Source organism: Zonotrichia leucophrys, chromosome 5 (assembly GCF_028769735.1).
Source record: "Zonotrichia leucophrys gambelii isolate GWCS_2022_RI chromosome 5, RI_Zleu_2.0, whole genome shotgun sequence".
In the NCBI taxonomy this organism is placed as follows: Eukaryota; Metazoa; Chordata; class Aves; order Passeriformes; family Passerellidae; genus Zonotrichia; species Zonotrichia leucophrys.
In genome coordinates, this window is record NC_088175.1 from 27,735,385 (window position 1) to 27,749,828 (window position 14,444).

The 14,444-nt window shown below is 39.3% G+C and overlaps 1 protein-coding gene across 6 annotated transcripts in view; it reads left to right on the forward strand.

The window, feature by feature from the left end:
• The window catches only part of ZFYVE26 (zinc finger FYVE-type containing 26), a 48,732-nt gene that overhangs the window by 23,886 nt on the left and 10,402 nt on the right, over positions 1-14,444 (forward strand). For 3 of the 6 annotated variants that reach the window (XM_064713592.1, XM_064713591.1, XM_064713587.1), the window contains exons 21-33: positions 111-307; positions 1,158-1,262; positions 1,842-1,964; positions 2,460-2,636; positions 3,766-4,012; positions 5,119-5,217; positions 6,881-7,038; positions 7,971-8,140; positions 9,433-9,461; positions 11,526-11,647; positions 11,735-11,955; positions 12,553-12,700; positions 13,855-14,064. In XM_064713592.1, the coding sequence (XP_064569662.1) occupies positions 111-307; positions 1,158-1,262; positions 1,842-1,964; positions 2,460-2,636; positions 3,766-4,012; positions 5,119-5,217; positions 6,881-7,038; positions 7,971-8,140; positions 9,433-9,461; positions 11,526-11,647; positions 11,735-11,955; positions 12,553-12,700; positions 13,855-14,064 (2,006 nt within the window). The remainder of the gene's footprint in view (positions 1-110; positions 308-1,157; positions 1,263-1,841; positions 1,965-2,459; positions 2,637-3,765; positions 4,013-5,118; positions 5,218-6,880; positions 7,039-7,970; positions 8,141-9,432; positions 9,462-11,525; positions 11,648-11,734; positions 11,956-12,552; positions 12,701-13,854; positions 14,065-14,444) is intronic. The other 3 variants (XM_064713589.1, XM_064713588.1, XM_064713590.1) reach the window with 3 other exon arrangements.

The window sequence follows — 14,444 nt, forward strand, 5'->3', positions numbered from 1 at the left end:
TCAGTGTTTCTTTTGTTGATGTGATCCAGCTAGGATAAGGATTTTTTTTTTATTTTATTTTCTGAATTATAGAAACTGAATTTCAAAATTGTGTTTTGTTTCCTCCACAGATAAGGATGGTTGGCAATACTTGTTCCCTGTAAAAAATGCAGTGTTGAGAAGTAGCCTGGCCCTGCGCTGCCTGGACAAGTGGCCCCTTGATGCCTGTTTGGAAATTCTAGCTTACTGCATTTCTGATCTGGGCATACCTCATGAACTAAAAGCCAATCTGCAGGGCAGGAAGAAAGAACTTCAGGTTTATCAAAAGGTACAAGGTCATTCTTCAAGTAACCAGTGAGATGAAATAGGCAGCAGGAAGCAAATATTGGTTGCCCACTGAGAAACTTTCACCCTTGGTTCTGTTTTGGTCACGAGAGCTTTTCAAGTCTTTTATCCAAAACAGGTCATGTGAAGTACTATAGTATCCAGTTAACACTCAGCTTTCATCCTTCACAACTTTCCCACTCACCTGTTAACATTCTGGTCTGCCAACATGTTTCGATACAAACATTTTTGTGAATCTGATTGTTTTGCAAAATATTTGCCATTCTATGCAAATTCTAGAGCCTCTGGAAGCTGTCTGTGGCAGTTAATCGTTTTACAAGTTTGAGAAATGCAGATGGTGTACAAGACTAGTGGTCCAAGGGGCAAGTTTGTATTGCAGTCAGTTCTAACTGCAGTGTAGTGCAGAAAGCCTGAAATCAGACAGGCTGGCCTGGAGTTCAGCACAGACTGAAAAGCCAGACAGCAAAATAAGGAGCCATCCCTGCTGATTTCTGTCTGGTGGGAATTCTGCTAACTGACAGCTCATTTGTCTCTCTGTTAGTGCCAGCAATGTCTGCAGTAAATGTGTACTTTTACATCCATAATTATTACCATCTAATCTTTCAGAAACCTTCCCTTATAAATGTGCTTTGTAGACTCATATCTGTGAAAACTGTGGGGATTTTTTTTGAGTGCAAGGGCGTTACATCATCCCTGAAAAGGTCTAAATGTGGTCTGCTTTTTGACTTTCTTGTCAAAGATTTTGATGTGATGAGCTCAGCTGTTTTCTTACGCTATTGATTGAGATAAATTGAGATTCTATAATTTATGCTACTCAATATTAACTTTTTCAGATTTTGAATGTGCAGAATGAACCATTGTGGAATGACTGGCAGGATCTCAAAAAAGCCTGCTCTGATGATCCTCAGACTGTCATGAATATCATTCTGAAAGCAAAGGTTAGGCATCATCATCATGAATTTCGTTGAATTAGAATGCATTAAACTTCAAGTAAATAAATTCATTGAAATGGCCTCTTAAAACAATGATCAGTGGAGATTATATTGGGAGGAAGGATTCCTTTACTCAGCTCTGTGCTACAGAAACAAATAGAGATCTTTGCTTAGTATCAAGATTTACATGTAATTAATAATTCTTAAGTTTTAGTTTAAACTCTTACTCTGAGATATAACCTGTTCTTTTCTTTTACAATTTTGAAGATTTTAAAGTAGCATAACTTTGGTCAAAAAACAGTTGTGATTATTAGAGAAATGCTAATATTGTAAATCTGGCTGGCTTTAAGTGTCTTTCTGAAAACTAGCTTGTTTACTGTAAGGTAAACAAGGTATTTTAAATGTAGACTGTGACTGATTAAATTGGCTATCATCTTCCTTTGTCAGTGTAATTATTATTATTTTTATCTGGGAGAGGAGTCTAAGCTACAGAATCTCTTGATCAGAACTGTGGGAGAAGCAACTGTATCAGGAAGAGTAGAGTTTGTCCTTTTGATTTTACTTCTTTTTGAATTCTTTTTGAAGGATTATGAATTGTGTGAGGAATGGGAACACTTGTACCCTGTCCCAAGAGAAGACTTGATCAACCTTCACCGTGAGCACCTTCTCCACTTACTGGAGATGGGAGACATGGAAAAGGCATTGCAGGTAATAGCAAGATGTTCTCAGTCTCATATTCGTAGATCAAATAAGTTGACAGCTGTTTTGCCTACCTTCACTGTGTGTGTTTTCATGGTCTTTTTGGTTCCACCCTCAAGAGATGTTATTTGCTTAGATAAGCTTTTAGGATCCCAACTCTCCCCTGTTATGCTTAAGTAAAAATCCAGCTTGGCAATTTAGTTCTTGGACCTAATAGCATAAATGTCACTTTCATGGAAATACAAGGCTCCTTTCATTTGAAAAATCATAATGAAGCATGTCAGTGCTGCTTAAGCAGAAGAATCAGAAGTGAAGCTAATAGCATGAATCAGTCAGCTGTGCCCATATTAGTGGTGTGAACATTTTTGGTTTTAATATTGGTGGAGCTGTCACTTAAAAAGTGAATTAATTTATTTGCTAGAACACTGTAATAAATTGTTGTGGACAGAACGCTGCCTTCCAGGAATGTTGTAGTGTGTCACTGTGTTTTGTTTGGTTTTGTAGCTTTTACAAAGAATTGAAGACCCTGGTGTTTGCCTTGCCATCAGTGAGCAGTCACTGGACCAGCATCCGAACTTGGCAGCCTCTCACTTCCTGGCTGATTACCTCACAGCTCACTTCTATGCCAGTCTGACAGCGGCACGCCGGAATGAAATCCAGGCACTCTATATAGGATCCAAGGTCAGGAAAACCCCTGCCTTGAGGGATTAACAGCAATAAAGAACTGTATAAGTAATTCTGTCATGCATAGTATTTTTGTAATATAAAAAGCCTGTAGGTTTTACCAGAGCATTCTCACCGCACCAGGTCTAAGATCCTGAGTCTCATGATCCAAAGGAAAGTTAGAGATGGCTTAAAGCTTCTCTTTCCTTTCTCCATTTTTGCAATTCCATACTATGAACAAAGCAGTCTTGGGTTTGAGCTGTGGAGAGTGGATTTACACACAGGCTGAAAGAGGAGAGGGTGAAATAAAATAAAATTGTGGAGTTTATCAGAAAAGTTGCTATCTTTGTCCCAAGTGAAGAAGGAAGTATCCTCAACTTACTGTCTGTATCAGTAACACCAGGTGTCCTACGTATGCTCACCCATATGGTAGTTTCTCCCGAGTGCCTTCCAGAGGTGGAGAGTATCACTTCTCTTTCTGGATGGCCTCTGCCTTTACAGAAGTCACACAGGTTCTGTGCTCAGCCTGGGAACAGATGCATTAATCAGCAGATAACCTCAGTTGAATGCATTACATGTAAATAAAGTGCAGTGCTTTTGGTAATGTCTGTTTTGGTGTAGGGCTGTAAACAGCAGCTTGCTCCAGTGTGTGCCACAACAGTGTTTTGCTGGGCTGCCTATTTCTTGTTCCTTCTGAAGATATGACTTAGTTTGAAAAACATCCATATTAACTGTCCATTTAGAGGAGAATTGCTCTTATTTTCTCCTCGTAACATTTCCTCAAATGATAGAAGGATAAGGATTGGGTTAATATGCTTTTTATGAGTTTATTTTAATAAGAGAATGTGCTGTACTCTGCTGCAACATAGTTGTCACAAGGTCACAGGTTTCACTCTTCCATATTCTCTGAAATAAGGCAGTGTTTCATAGAATGGAAAGTGGAAGCTAAGTGATTCTGCAAATCCTGTCAGTAGTTCTGTAACAGAAGTAGGAATTGGTCTGAGAAGTCCCACCCCCTTTTTTTGACCTCCACTTGTCATTCCATTCTCTGCATAAATTATTGCTGTAGTTTCTTGGCTTTAATCTCACAGAAACACATATTTAAAGGTGTGTGATTTTATGATACATTTTTTTCCTTGTATCTCAGGTGCTGCTGACTCTGCCTGAGGTCTCCCGTGTTAACTACTTCCACCTCTCCTCAAGGCCACTGCTCATGCTGGAACAGCTCCTCATGAACATGAAGGTGGACTGGGTAGCTGTAGCTGTGCAGACACTGCACCAGCTCTTGGCTGGGCAGGAAATTGGTATTACTGTAGAAGACATTGACAGTTTGCTTTCCAAGTATGCAGAAAAAGCTCTCAACTTCCCTTTCACATTAAAGGAAAAGCGATCAGGTAACTGTCTGTCAGAATGCTGGTTTTCATTTGGGAAAGAAGGGCCAAAATCATCCCAGAATAATTTCAGCAATCATGCCATAATGTTTTTTAGATGTGTGCCTCCAGTCTCCCTCTAGCCCAGAACATGTTCTTAAAGTCTTTGCCTTTCTTGTAAATAGATGTTTTCAAGGACCAAGAGCTCCAAAAGTTTCTCAGACTTTTCTCTGTTGTTCCTTATTGAAGTTTCTTTTCTTGTGTAATACTGATCAGTTCTATTTTACTCCTATTTAACACAAAGTCACTTACAACTTAAGCACTTCTAAGGCCTGCAGCCAACTACATCTGCCCTCAAGTAATATGGGGATTTAGTCTTCTGTAGTATTTCCTCCTGCCAGAGTCCTATTCCTTTTTCATATAGAAAGCTTCTAGACTCATAGTTCTGTTTAACAGTCTTGTTACAGTTTTCCTCTCTAGCTTGCCAATCCCTTCTCATCCATGTTGTCTTTGAGTCTTGTGCACTTGGCTTCTTTTAAGGTTTTAGAACTGGAACAGCAGAGGGTGCTGCAGATCCATTCCAATGCTTTTGTGTCGTTGTATTAAAAAAAACGGGGTTCTGTACCTATCTATCTGTATTTATACCTGCTGATATGGTACCAGTTTACATTATGCCAGTTCCCAAGTTTTGGCTTCATTTTGTGATTTAAAGATGCAGCTCTTTCTAACATAAAAGCATCAGACTTAACTATCTCTTCATGCCAAACAGTCTCTAACTTTGCAAGTATGCATTTTCCTTCCACCTCAATGTGAAGCATTTAATATTAGCGATGAACATCTTGTATTAACCAATTGTTTTCACATCTCTGCTGTATTGTTCCTATAGCTGTCATTACTCCCTTGCTTTGATAAGGATCCCTTTCTTTGTTTTTTTGGTAATTGAGTTTTATACAGTTTTGCATTAATTGCTGTGGATTAATTTGCATGCAAAACATAGCCCTGTTTTGTGCTGACCTTACATACTCCTGTGAATGGATTCCTCTAATCTTCTTGAAAACAGGGAGATGTATTCACCAGTATTGTTCTCTGTTTTTTTTTTTTTCTCCTCTTCTTTCTTCTCTTTGTCCTAGATTCTCTGATACGTATTCAGGAAAGTCTCAATCAGGTATTGGAGTGTGAAGCATTGTCTAAATCAGGATCATCAGAACTATCTCCTGTCAGCTTTACTGGTAAGGTTAAGGCCTTGGTGCCTCTTGGGGTTTAAAGAGTCAAACCCCAAGAGTTAAACCTCCTGGGGTTAACCTCAGCAGCAACCACAGCTGCTTGATCATTCCCTTGTCAGCCCCTTCACAGGTGGGATGTAGAGGAGATTTGGAAAAGGGTACAACTTGGGGGTTGAGGTAAGGACAGTTTATTAACTGAAATCAAGTAAAATATAGTAATAATGATGATGAAAAGGGAGATAAGAAAAATAGAAAAAAAGAACAAAACCCAAGAAAAACGAATGCTGTATACTACAATTGCTCACCACCTGCTGACCAGTGCCCAACCCATTCTCCTGTGTGGATCAACCCTGCCAGCCACTTTCTCCCAGTTCATTCCCTGGGTATGCCATTCTACAGTCCTTGAAGTTTTTTTCCCTAAGATTGCTGTTGTGACCTGAGGAAAATAACACACCTTGTATTGTCTGAGAGGTTCTACTCCCAGTCCTCAGATACATAAAAAATGGAAACTAGTTAATTTAAGCCAGAACAACTGGAGAATATTTGTAGCTAAGAAACAACAAGAAACTCTTCTGCAGGTTCTATTCAGTAACTCATGCAAGACGTGCAGAGTCTGTGTGTTCTCTCAGGGAAAGACCAACAGAATATCTTCAGACCTCCAAGAGTGATGATTTTAGCAAGTAATGGGCCTGGACTAGAGCTGCAGAACAATATCCTGATCTGCAGTTTAGGGTGTCTGAACTATTTCCTGCTTCTGTATCCTGAAATGATGACTCTTCTTGCTTACATCAAGTGACAGCAGTGTTTTGGATTGGGCTGTGTACCTCTTCAGTTTTTTTCTTATAATGATCAGTCTAATATCTCTGTCCTGTTAAAAAACTGGAATGCTCGGTGCTTTAATGTTTGTTTGCATTGAATGAGAATGAGTTAGCTTTAGTGAAATGGAAATTTTTATTCTTCTTTAGTTTAATATGCATGTACACAGAAGATGGCTTGCAGGGCTGCAGGGATATGTTGAACTTTTTAATTAACCTGTGTAACTGACTCACATCATATAAACTAATAGCCTATCTAATACTGTAGCCATTCAATGAGTATTTCATTGTTGGGGTTAAGATGCCAAAGGCAGCACTTAAATTCCTGCCTCTGTGAACTGATTTCCCCACAGCAGATTGAGAAGGTGACTAGAATAGGGAGGGCTAGGCTGTTGCTGGCCATGCCACATCTCCCCTGAGATAACAAAGGAAACTCCCAGTCTTCAGGAATGTCAGCACTGGGTATACTTAAGATTCTGTTTTATCTTGTGTTACTTTTTGGTATCCAAAACATTTTTTCTTCTTCCTCCACGTCTCTGCTTGTGATACAAAAGCAGATGTTGACACATTGTCTTACACCTCTCTAACTGTTGTGGGAAAAGTCTCTTAATAAGTACATTCTCTTGCTTGTTAGCATTGAAGTACTGTAAGTTTACCATTTTAGTTTACAGCATATATATTCCTTATACAATGTTACTCTGCCATGCCTAGCTGAAAGGTAATGGTAGTAGTCATCTTGTGAGGCAGAAAGATCTTACAGCCTCATTGAGTCTGTAGTGTTTTCTGGTACTTGAGACTCTATTAAACAGCTTAAATCCCATTCCCATATTTTTCTTGGCCTGGCTCATTTTCAGGTGTAACCATATCTGCAAGTCCCAGAGACAGAAGTCTGCCACAGAACTTGTTTCCTCAAGAATTTGTGCCTCCTGAGAAGCCACCACCCAAGCAGCAATGGATACCTGATGACACTGAAACAATATGTATGGTTTGCAAAACTGAACGCTTTACTATGGTAAGGAGAAAAAATGAAGTACAGACATTCCTAGAACTGTGACCTTAATATGAGCACTTCCTCATAGTCTGTTTCCTGAGAGACCTGAGCTACTTGAGCAGGTTTGTATGCATCACCATGGGTCCAACAAGATTGCCAGTCCTTTGGTATTTAACCTCTGGTTTTTATTTAGAGTGGTTGAGGAGACTGGGAACAGATAGCTCCTTGCAGAGATCTGTGAAGTGATAGAGCCTAAAGAGGAAATCTGGTCATCAGAGAGAGGACAATTATGGGATCTCAAAAATGTGTAACACCAGCAGTATTAATATTCCAGAAGGCTGTCTAATTGACTCTGCTGGCAAGAGATAACATAATCACTGTATGATTCAGATTATGAGTATAGAAAATGAAATCTTTTCTCTTGGTTACACTTTTTCTAAATACTATTGTTTCACAGAGTATTTGAGAACTGCATGGGTGCTCTAAGGGAGAACATTAATTTTTAGTTTTGCAGGTGTGCTGGCAGTCTGCTATCTTCTGCTGCTTAGAAACAGTACAGTTTTCTCAAAAGTGTATCTGCTGCTTTTAAATTTGGAAATTTCTTCAATGGCATTAGGAAAAACAGTCTAGAGCTTTTTACCTTTTCCAGGACATGATCTAATTAGCTTTGTGATCAAAACTGGGATAATTTAAGTAATAGAAAGCCCAAGGCTGCTGCAAACGTATTTTAAATACTGGCCTCTGGGTTTGGGGTTTGATTTTTTTTCTTTGGTATGCTTTCTTCAAAAAGGAATTTTAACAGGGAGAATCTATCACTGTATAAATCTGAAAGCTTTGTCCTGCATAGTGTTTTCTCTCTTCAGATGGAATAAGTTAACTCACGAGTAGAGAGAGACCAGGAGGGGACTTCAGTAAGTTCTCTTTGTGGCTCATCCATGACCTCTTGTGCTCAGTTTAACAGGCGCCATCACTGCAGGCGCTGTGGCAGGCTGGTCTGCAGCTCTTGCTCCACCAAGAAAATGGAAATAGAAGCTTGCAGAGAAAATCTGTCTCGTGTGTGTGATCAATGCTATAGCTACTGCAACAGAGAAAACGTGCCTGGCTCGGTGCAAGACACAAGCATGTAAGTCCTTCTGTCCTAGTTCTCCTCAGTTTTCAGCAGAATGCAGGAATGGAATGAGAGAGACATAAGCCTTTGGATTTATCTGGGTGATGTAACATCAGCCATTTGGCCTCCAGCTGTTGGGATTTTCAGGTTTGGTAGGTGTGGGAATGTTCCTTATGCTTCACTTTTCTTTTCACGTTGGATAGAACATTGGAGGGCCAGGCAACAAATTCTTTAGTTCTTTAAGTATCAATAATTCTTTAAGTATCAATTAATCACTCACCTAAGAATTGAATGCTTTGATGCAAAACATAGCACAAATTGCTACAGTGTGACTAAGTTCCTTGCAGTATACTCAATTTCTGGATTGATATTGCATGTTGACTAGCTTTGCTGAACATATCAGTGTTTCCATAATCCCTTGATTATGGCTCCCTGAACCCTGGGAGTTAAAAAGCAAGTTTCTGATTAGGTAGGCTTTGAAACTGCTTTTAATAAAAGGGACAGCTGTGATGACAGATTTTCATAATGTGGTTGCTTTCACCTGAGAATTGGACTGAAATTCATTGTGCATACACAGGCTAGCTGGTGAAAAGTTCAGCTGAAAAGAGTTTTACTCTCTGTGACCTTGAGCAGGCTTGAAAGGGTCACAGAGAGTAAGATTTCCAGCCATGCTTTCATTTCCCCTTTTCCTGTCGAGCCTGCGGATAGCAGTATCTGTTATGGCAGTATCAGCAGGCTTCCTAGAAAAGGAGCGAATCTGTGCAGCTCTGAAGAGGAACCTGTAGTCACTTGCAGCTGAACAGATTGTGTCAGAATGTTGCTTACATTGCTAGATTAGGCTAGCAGCACTCAACACTGTACTTGAATGCCACCTGCCAGGTTTGAATTAATTCTCTGGGGTTTTTTTATACTCACCCTGTTTGTATATCAAACCCAACTAAATCTTAAGGGCAGTGACTTGGATACCAAAGACTTCATTTTAGCTCTGGCATGTCCTGATACTGGGCAGTTCTTGTTCTGTGTCTGCTTTTTTATGATGTGTGCAACAGTGCTGTTCCCACAGAAGGTCATAAGAGCCAATTACTTGGTGCAGTTGAAATACAGCAATACAAAGGCAGAATATTAGATTTCCAAGCAGCAGGATTAGAGGCAGGGCAGTGTGTTGGAAAGGACAGGTAGGGATATGTGTTGGATTTTTACAAAGCAGTGTTCTGAGGAGGGTAGCCGTATTGATGTCTGCCTTCAAAGCATGTTTCCCCCAATATGCTGGAGTAGGCATGATGGTTCTTTCTGTCATTTCATTACAGCAGAAAAGAAGATCAGGACCAAGAGGAAGGTAAGGAATGGGATAATGTTGAACCTCAGCTTTTTAAAGTGCCTAATCAGCAGTTAGATACTGGAAACTGACACACCTAGTTGCAGCTAAAGGGTGATGAAAATTTCAATTACAAAATATCACTGAAGGTTTTTGCATGTGCGGGCTGAAATTGAGCATTTCAAACTTCTGTGAATGGAAATTGAGATTTAGGAGAGCTATCTGAGCCAATATTGAATGCGTTGGATGGGTGTTATAGAAAGGAACTGAAAAAGAGTTGGAGAACGCACTTTTCATTCTAGAAACAGTGAGAGGCAATGGTGTGAGTAGGAATTAATCAGCTCACTACAGAGCAGTGCTGAGGGATCCTCTTTTTATTAACCATGACAGTACAATTCTGAGTAGCACTGCAGTGTGCTGGGGGTTTTTTACCCCGTGCTGCCAAGAGGTAGCACAGCATGAAGCCTCTCTCGTGGGTCTGGTTGTGTCCTGAGTTCCATCTCCTGTATTGATTGTGTGAAAATAGTAATTGCATTTTGGCGCCTCAGTTTCCAAATCTAATATCTTAAGCTTCAGGAATAATAGCAACATTTAATTGACTTTTTCTCTGCCATTTTTCCTCAGGAGGTATTTACTGGTTTTGGTGTTTTGGGTGATTGCAAAATTTTCGTACACTGATGTGAAATTCTGTCAGAACAAGACACAGTTAGTTGAAGTGCTTGTAACAGTAGCCTGAAACATGGTGCAAAATTTGCATTTGTGTAATAACAAAGCAAATAATTTTTTTTCTTATTTGTTCCTTTTTAAAGTATGATGAGCTATTTGAGAATTTTTTCCCCTGCTGATGGAAATTTGCTTTACTGCTACCTTTGTTTCAAGACTGAAACAGCTGAAATGTAGCTTTTGTGTGGCATTGCTGCACATCACTGGGCCTATGTCATCTATTCAATAAGAGCGGATAAGAACAATATGAAAATCCTCAGATTTAAGAGGGAAGAGTTTTATTTTGCTTTTCTAAATTATCTAGGGGGACTGTGAAGAAGGCTTATCAAATGTTTTCTAGCCTAGTTTATTTGTGCCAATTCAGTTTCCAGTTCACCTTGGAAAAGTGCGGGGGCGGGGGGTGTTGGGTTTTGCTTTACTTTAGTTGCTTTGGGTTTTTTTAAATTCACCCTACAGTTTTAGAGTCACTCAACACTCTAAAAAGGGATGTGAACTAAATGAGTACGTTTTGAGACTTTCTAAATTTTTTTCCCAGAGAAAGCTGATCCGGGGAAAGAGTAGCAAATGATCATTATTCTCCATTTCTTGGCATTGCGAGATTGGCCATTGTGTTTTTGGAATCAAAAACTTGATCATGAAGTTAAGGGCTTGTGTGCTGTCAGCTACACCCGGATGACAGGCAGTATTTCATTTATAACTCTTCTGGGTTAAAGTTTCAAAAAATGTATTTCCTTAATCTGGAGGAAAGAAAACTACTTTTCACAGAAATTATATTTCTTGAATAATTTGGTCAGAACTCCAGTTTTCTGCAGTGCTATTTTATTAGAAAATTTAACATTAGGAGTTAGGTCTTCTTAAAATCATTTGGCCTAAAGCTCATGGACTCCATGGGCAAATCACCTGAATTTTGAAAAGAACATAGAGGTGGTTAAGTCAATCTACCCTTTCTTTTACAACTGTTTTTTATTTTCCCCTTCAAACTGAAACCCACAGCTCTCATATTTCCAGTTCCTTCCTGCTCAGAAATATTTAATAAATTGCCTAAGGGGAGGCTAAAGAGGGAAGGCTGCTGTGCTTGATGCCCAGTAGCATAAGAGTTAAAAAATAATTTGAAAATATGTTACTGGAACCAGTTTTTGGTAACAGTGACAGTAAGTTTAGGTATGATGTGGCAGCCTGCTGAGGGAAGGAAATGTTTCTGTGGTGTGTGCTGGACATGTGATTCTGGCAGGAAGTGGCACAGTGAGAGGACTATAGATGACTATTTTTTGAGAGATAGGAATGTTCTGCATTATGTGTCCTTAGCTGGGTTTGTTGCTTCTTGTGCAATGATTTTACCTGGTGTTTTATTTTTTGCTGTAGAAACTTCTAATAATGAATATTCCACAGTGGTACGAATACCCAAGGCAACTGATCTTGAATGGATTTTTTCCCTGAATGAGGAGGAGAATGAAATTGTACGCAGAGAATTTTATTATGAGCAGGTGAGGTCATGAGAGAGTCCAATATAAGCGGTTCACTGGAGAGCTACCTCAATACCTATATTTGCCTGTCTTTCCTCAAATTGTCAGGCTCCCAGCTCTTCCTTGTGTATTGCCATCCTTAGCCTGCACAGTGACAGCATAGTGTGTGGCCACCAACTGATAGAACACTGCTGCAAGTTGTCCCAAGGGCTCACTAATCCTGAGGTGGATGCTGGACTCCTCATGGACATCATGAAACAATTGCTCTTCAGTGCTAAAATGATGTTTGTAAAAGCTGGAAGGAGCCAGGACCTAGCTCTCTGTGACAGGTGACTCTAATCAGATATTCACTAGGATATATTGTGGTACTGTCAAGAGCATTATCTTTTTTTCATTGAGGAGTGGAGGTGGAAGGGTTACTTTGTGTTTGTACTGTGGACCAGTCTAAATGAGAATTTCATAATGCAGGAATTATGGGAAAGTTTTTATAGGAGAAGTTCAAGTAATATCACTTCTTAACAATTACTGAGAGAATTCTCTGACTAGGAAGAAATTATTCACAAAGATGGGTACATATCTTTCTTATGCTGTTGTGTATCTGCTTTCAATCTGTATTTTAATACAGGATTTTAAACCTGTGCTTCCTGAGAATGAACATTTTACACTTCACGTTTTGTCCTACAGAGCTTGAGGTGGCAGGTGTGATAGATGAATTTCACATGTTTTGCTGGCATCTTCAGTCTGTGTGTTACACTGAACATGGCAAAGAAAGCCCAAACAATAACAAACACTCTGAAGGGATTGTATGATGGCTAGAGAAACATGGTGTACTGGTGATTAGAAACCACTGTCCTAAGAGTTGTCTCTGCATAATGTTCTTCAATGTACAGTAATGGTGAGAGTGCATGTGTTTGTTTAACCTCTAGCTACATCAGCAAAGTGGATGTGTTGAATATTTTGGTTGCTGCTGCCTACCGTCCAGTGCCATCTTTGGATCAGATCCTTCTCCCAGCAGCAGTAACAAGATTGAGAAATCAGCTTTTGGAAGCAGAGTACTATCAACTAGCTATAGAGGTAACACCGGTGGAGGGATGTCAGTGTTAATTCTTCTGTAGTGGCTTTTGTTTTCCTCCCTTCTGACTTAAGGTGGATGTGATGTGGGAAATGGACAATATTTAAGCAGTTACAAACTCAGATTAAGTTACTAAACATGGAAGAAATAATTTTCTGAAGAATGGAAAAAATTTCTGAGACAGAAAAGTCCTGCTGTGGAGCAGCTGCAGAAGGGAAGGATAAGCAGCTTTGTTTTCTGGTAGAGTTAAGATTGGAATGGACTAACTGCAAGGAAGTCATTAAATGGGGGAATCTTGCAGCCAGTAGAAGGTGTGAGACACCCTTTGTGGCAGGACTTTATCTGAAGCTTGAATGTTAGATTCTATTTGTCTGTAATCTGACAGCAGACACTGGTAAGGCAATGATTTCCAAGTAAATGGTTTCCCAACCATTTACTTGGAAATCAGCAATGTTGGCAAATCCATACCTCAGAGCTCATCTCATGTGCTTTATCATCATCTAATCCTGCTCCCAGGATTTTGTAAGCCTCTCTTTTTTGGCATTGCACTGTGTTAAATACAGGATTATGATACTACAAATAGTATTAAGATTTGTTAAGCAGTAATAAACAGCAAAAATAGATGACCTATTTGAATAGAAATAGTTCTTGTTTAAAAGCAACTAAAAGAGCTTTAGGTCTACGAAAGAAAATCAGGAGTAAATTTTATCAGCAAAGTTGTGTGAAATAAAAAATATCTTGGCAGTTCATGAAGCCAAGATATTCTGTTACATTTTGCCCTCTGTTGCCTTTTTTAAAACCACAAATTTGATGAATTCTGCTCTGTAAAAATCACCTGCTTTAGAAAAGCTGATGGGAAAATGTCCTGGTTTAGAACTCACAACTGAAATTTCCCAGATAAACAGTAGTTTAAACTTATACAATTTTTACAAGTTCGCATTTGTAGATCATGGGTGTTTTGGTAGTTGGCTTGTTGTGCCAGTAATATGGAAATTATCAACATGGGTTTTTTGGATGGTTTTTCAGTTGTTTGTTTTTAATGGGAAATGTGCTCTAGGATGGGAAAGGTCAGAATCACAGACTGTGTGATAAGCCATTTTTCCTATTTGCTGTACTGAGGCTGTGTTGTAATATTAACAAATGATTTTGAATTTAGGTTTCTACAAAATCTGGATTGGATCCAGGTGGAGCATGGCATGCCTGGGGCATGGCTTGCCTTAAAGCTGGAAATTTAACTTCAGCAAGAGAGAAGTTTAACCGATGTTTAAAGCCACCCATGGATCTGAACCAGCTGAACCATGGTTCAAGGCTGGTCCAGGATGTGATACAGTACCTGGAGTCCACAGTGAAGCCTGTACTCATCACAGTAAGAATCTTAAGAAATTATAGTTTAGTATACACCTTATAGGAATGCATGTTGCAATAGCAGATGATAGGGTGTTTATTTTCCTTCTTTATCATGATTGTGTATTGCAAACTAAATATTGCTGAGAAATTTGTTAGCTGTTTCATCACAGTGAAGTGGTGCCTGAGAAATCATAGATTTTATAGCAATTTGGGATATACCTTGTGGAGGGAAAATAAGTTGTACTGGATAATGTACTATTCCTACAGTCTAAGGAAGGTAAACTCAATTCCAGCAGTATTTTGTGATGCTGCAGTGATGCAATTTTCTACTGAAACTCTGGTAACTTTATAAAAGTTCAAAGACTTTAAAATGCTTTCCCACTCCTCTCATCAAAAACC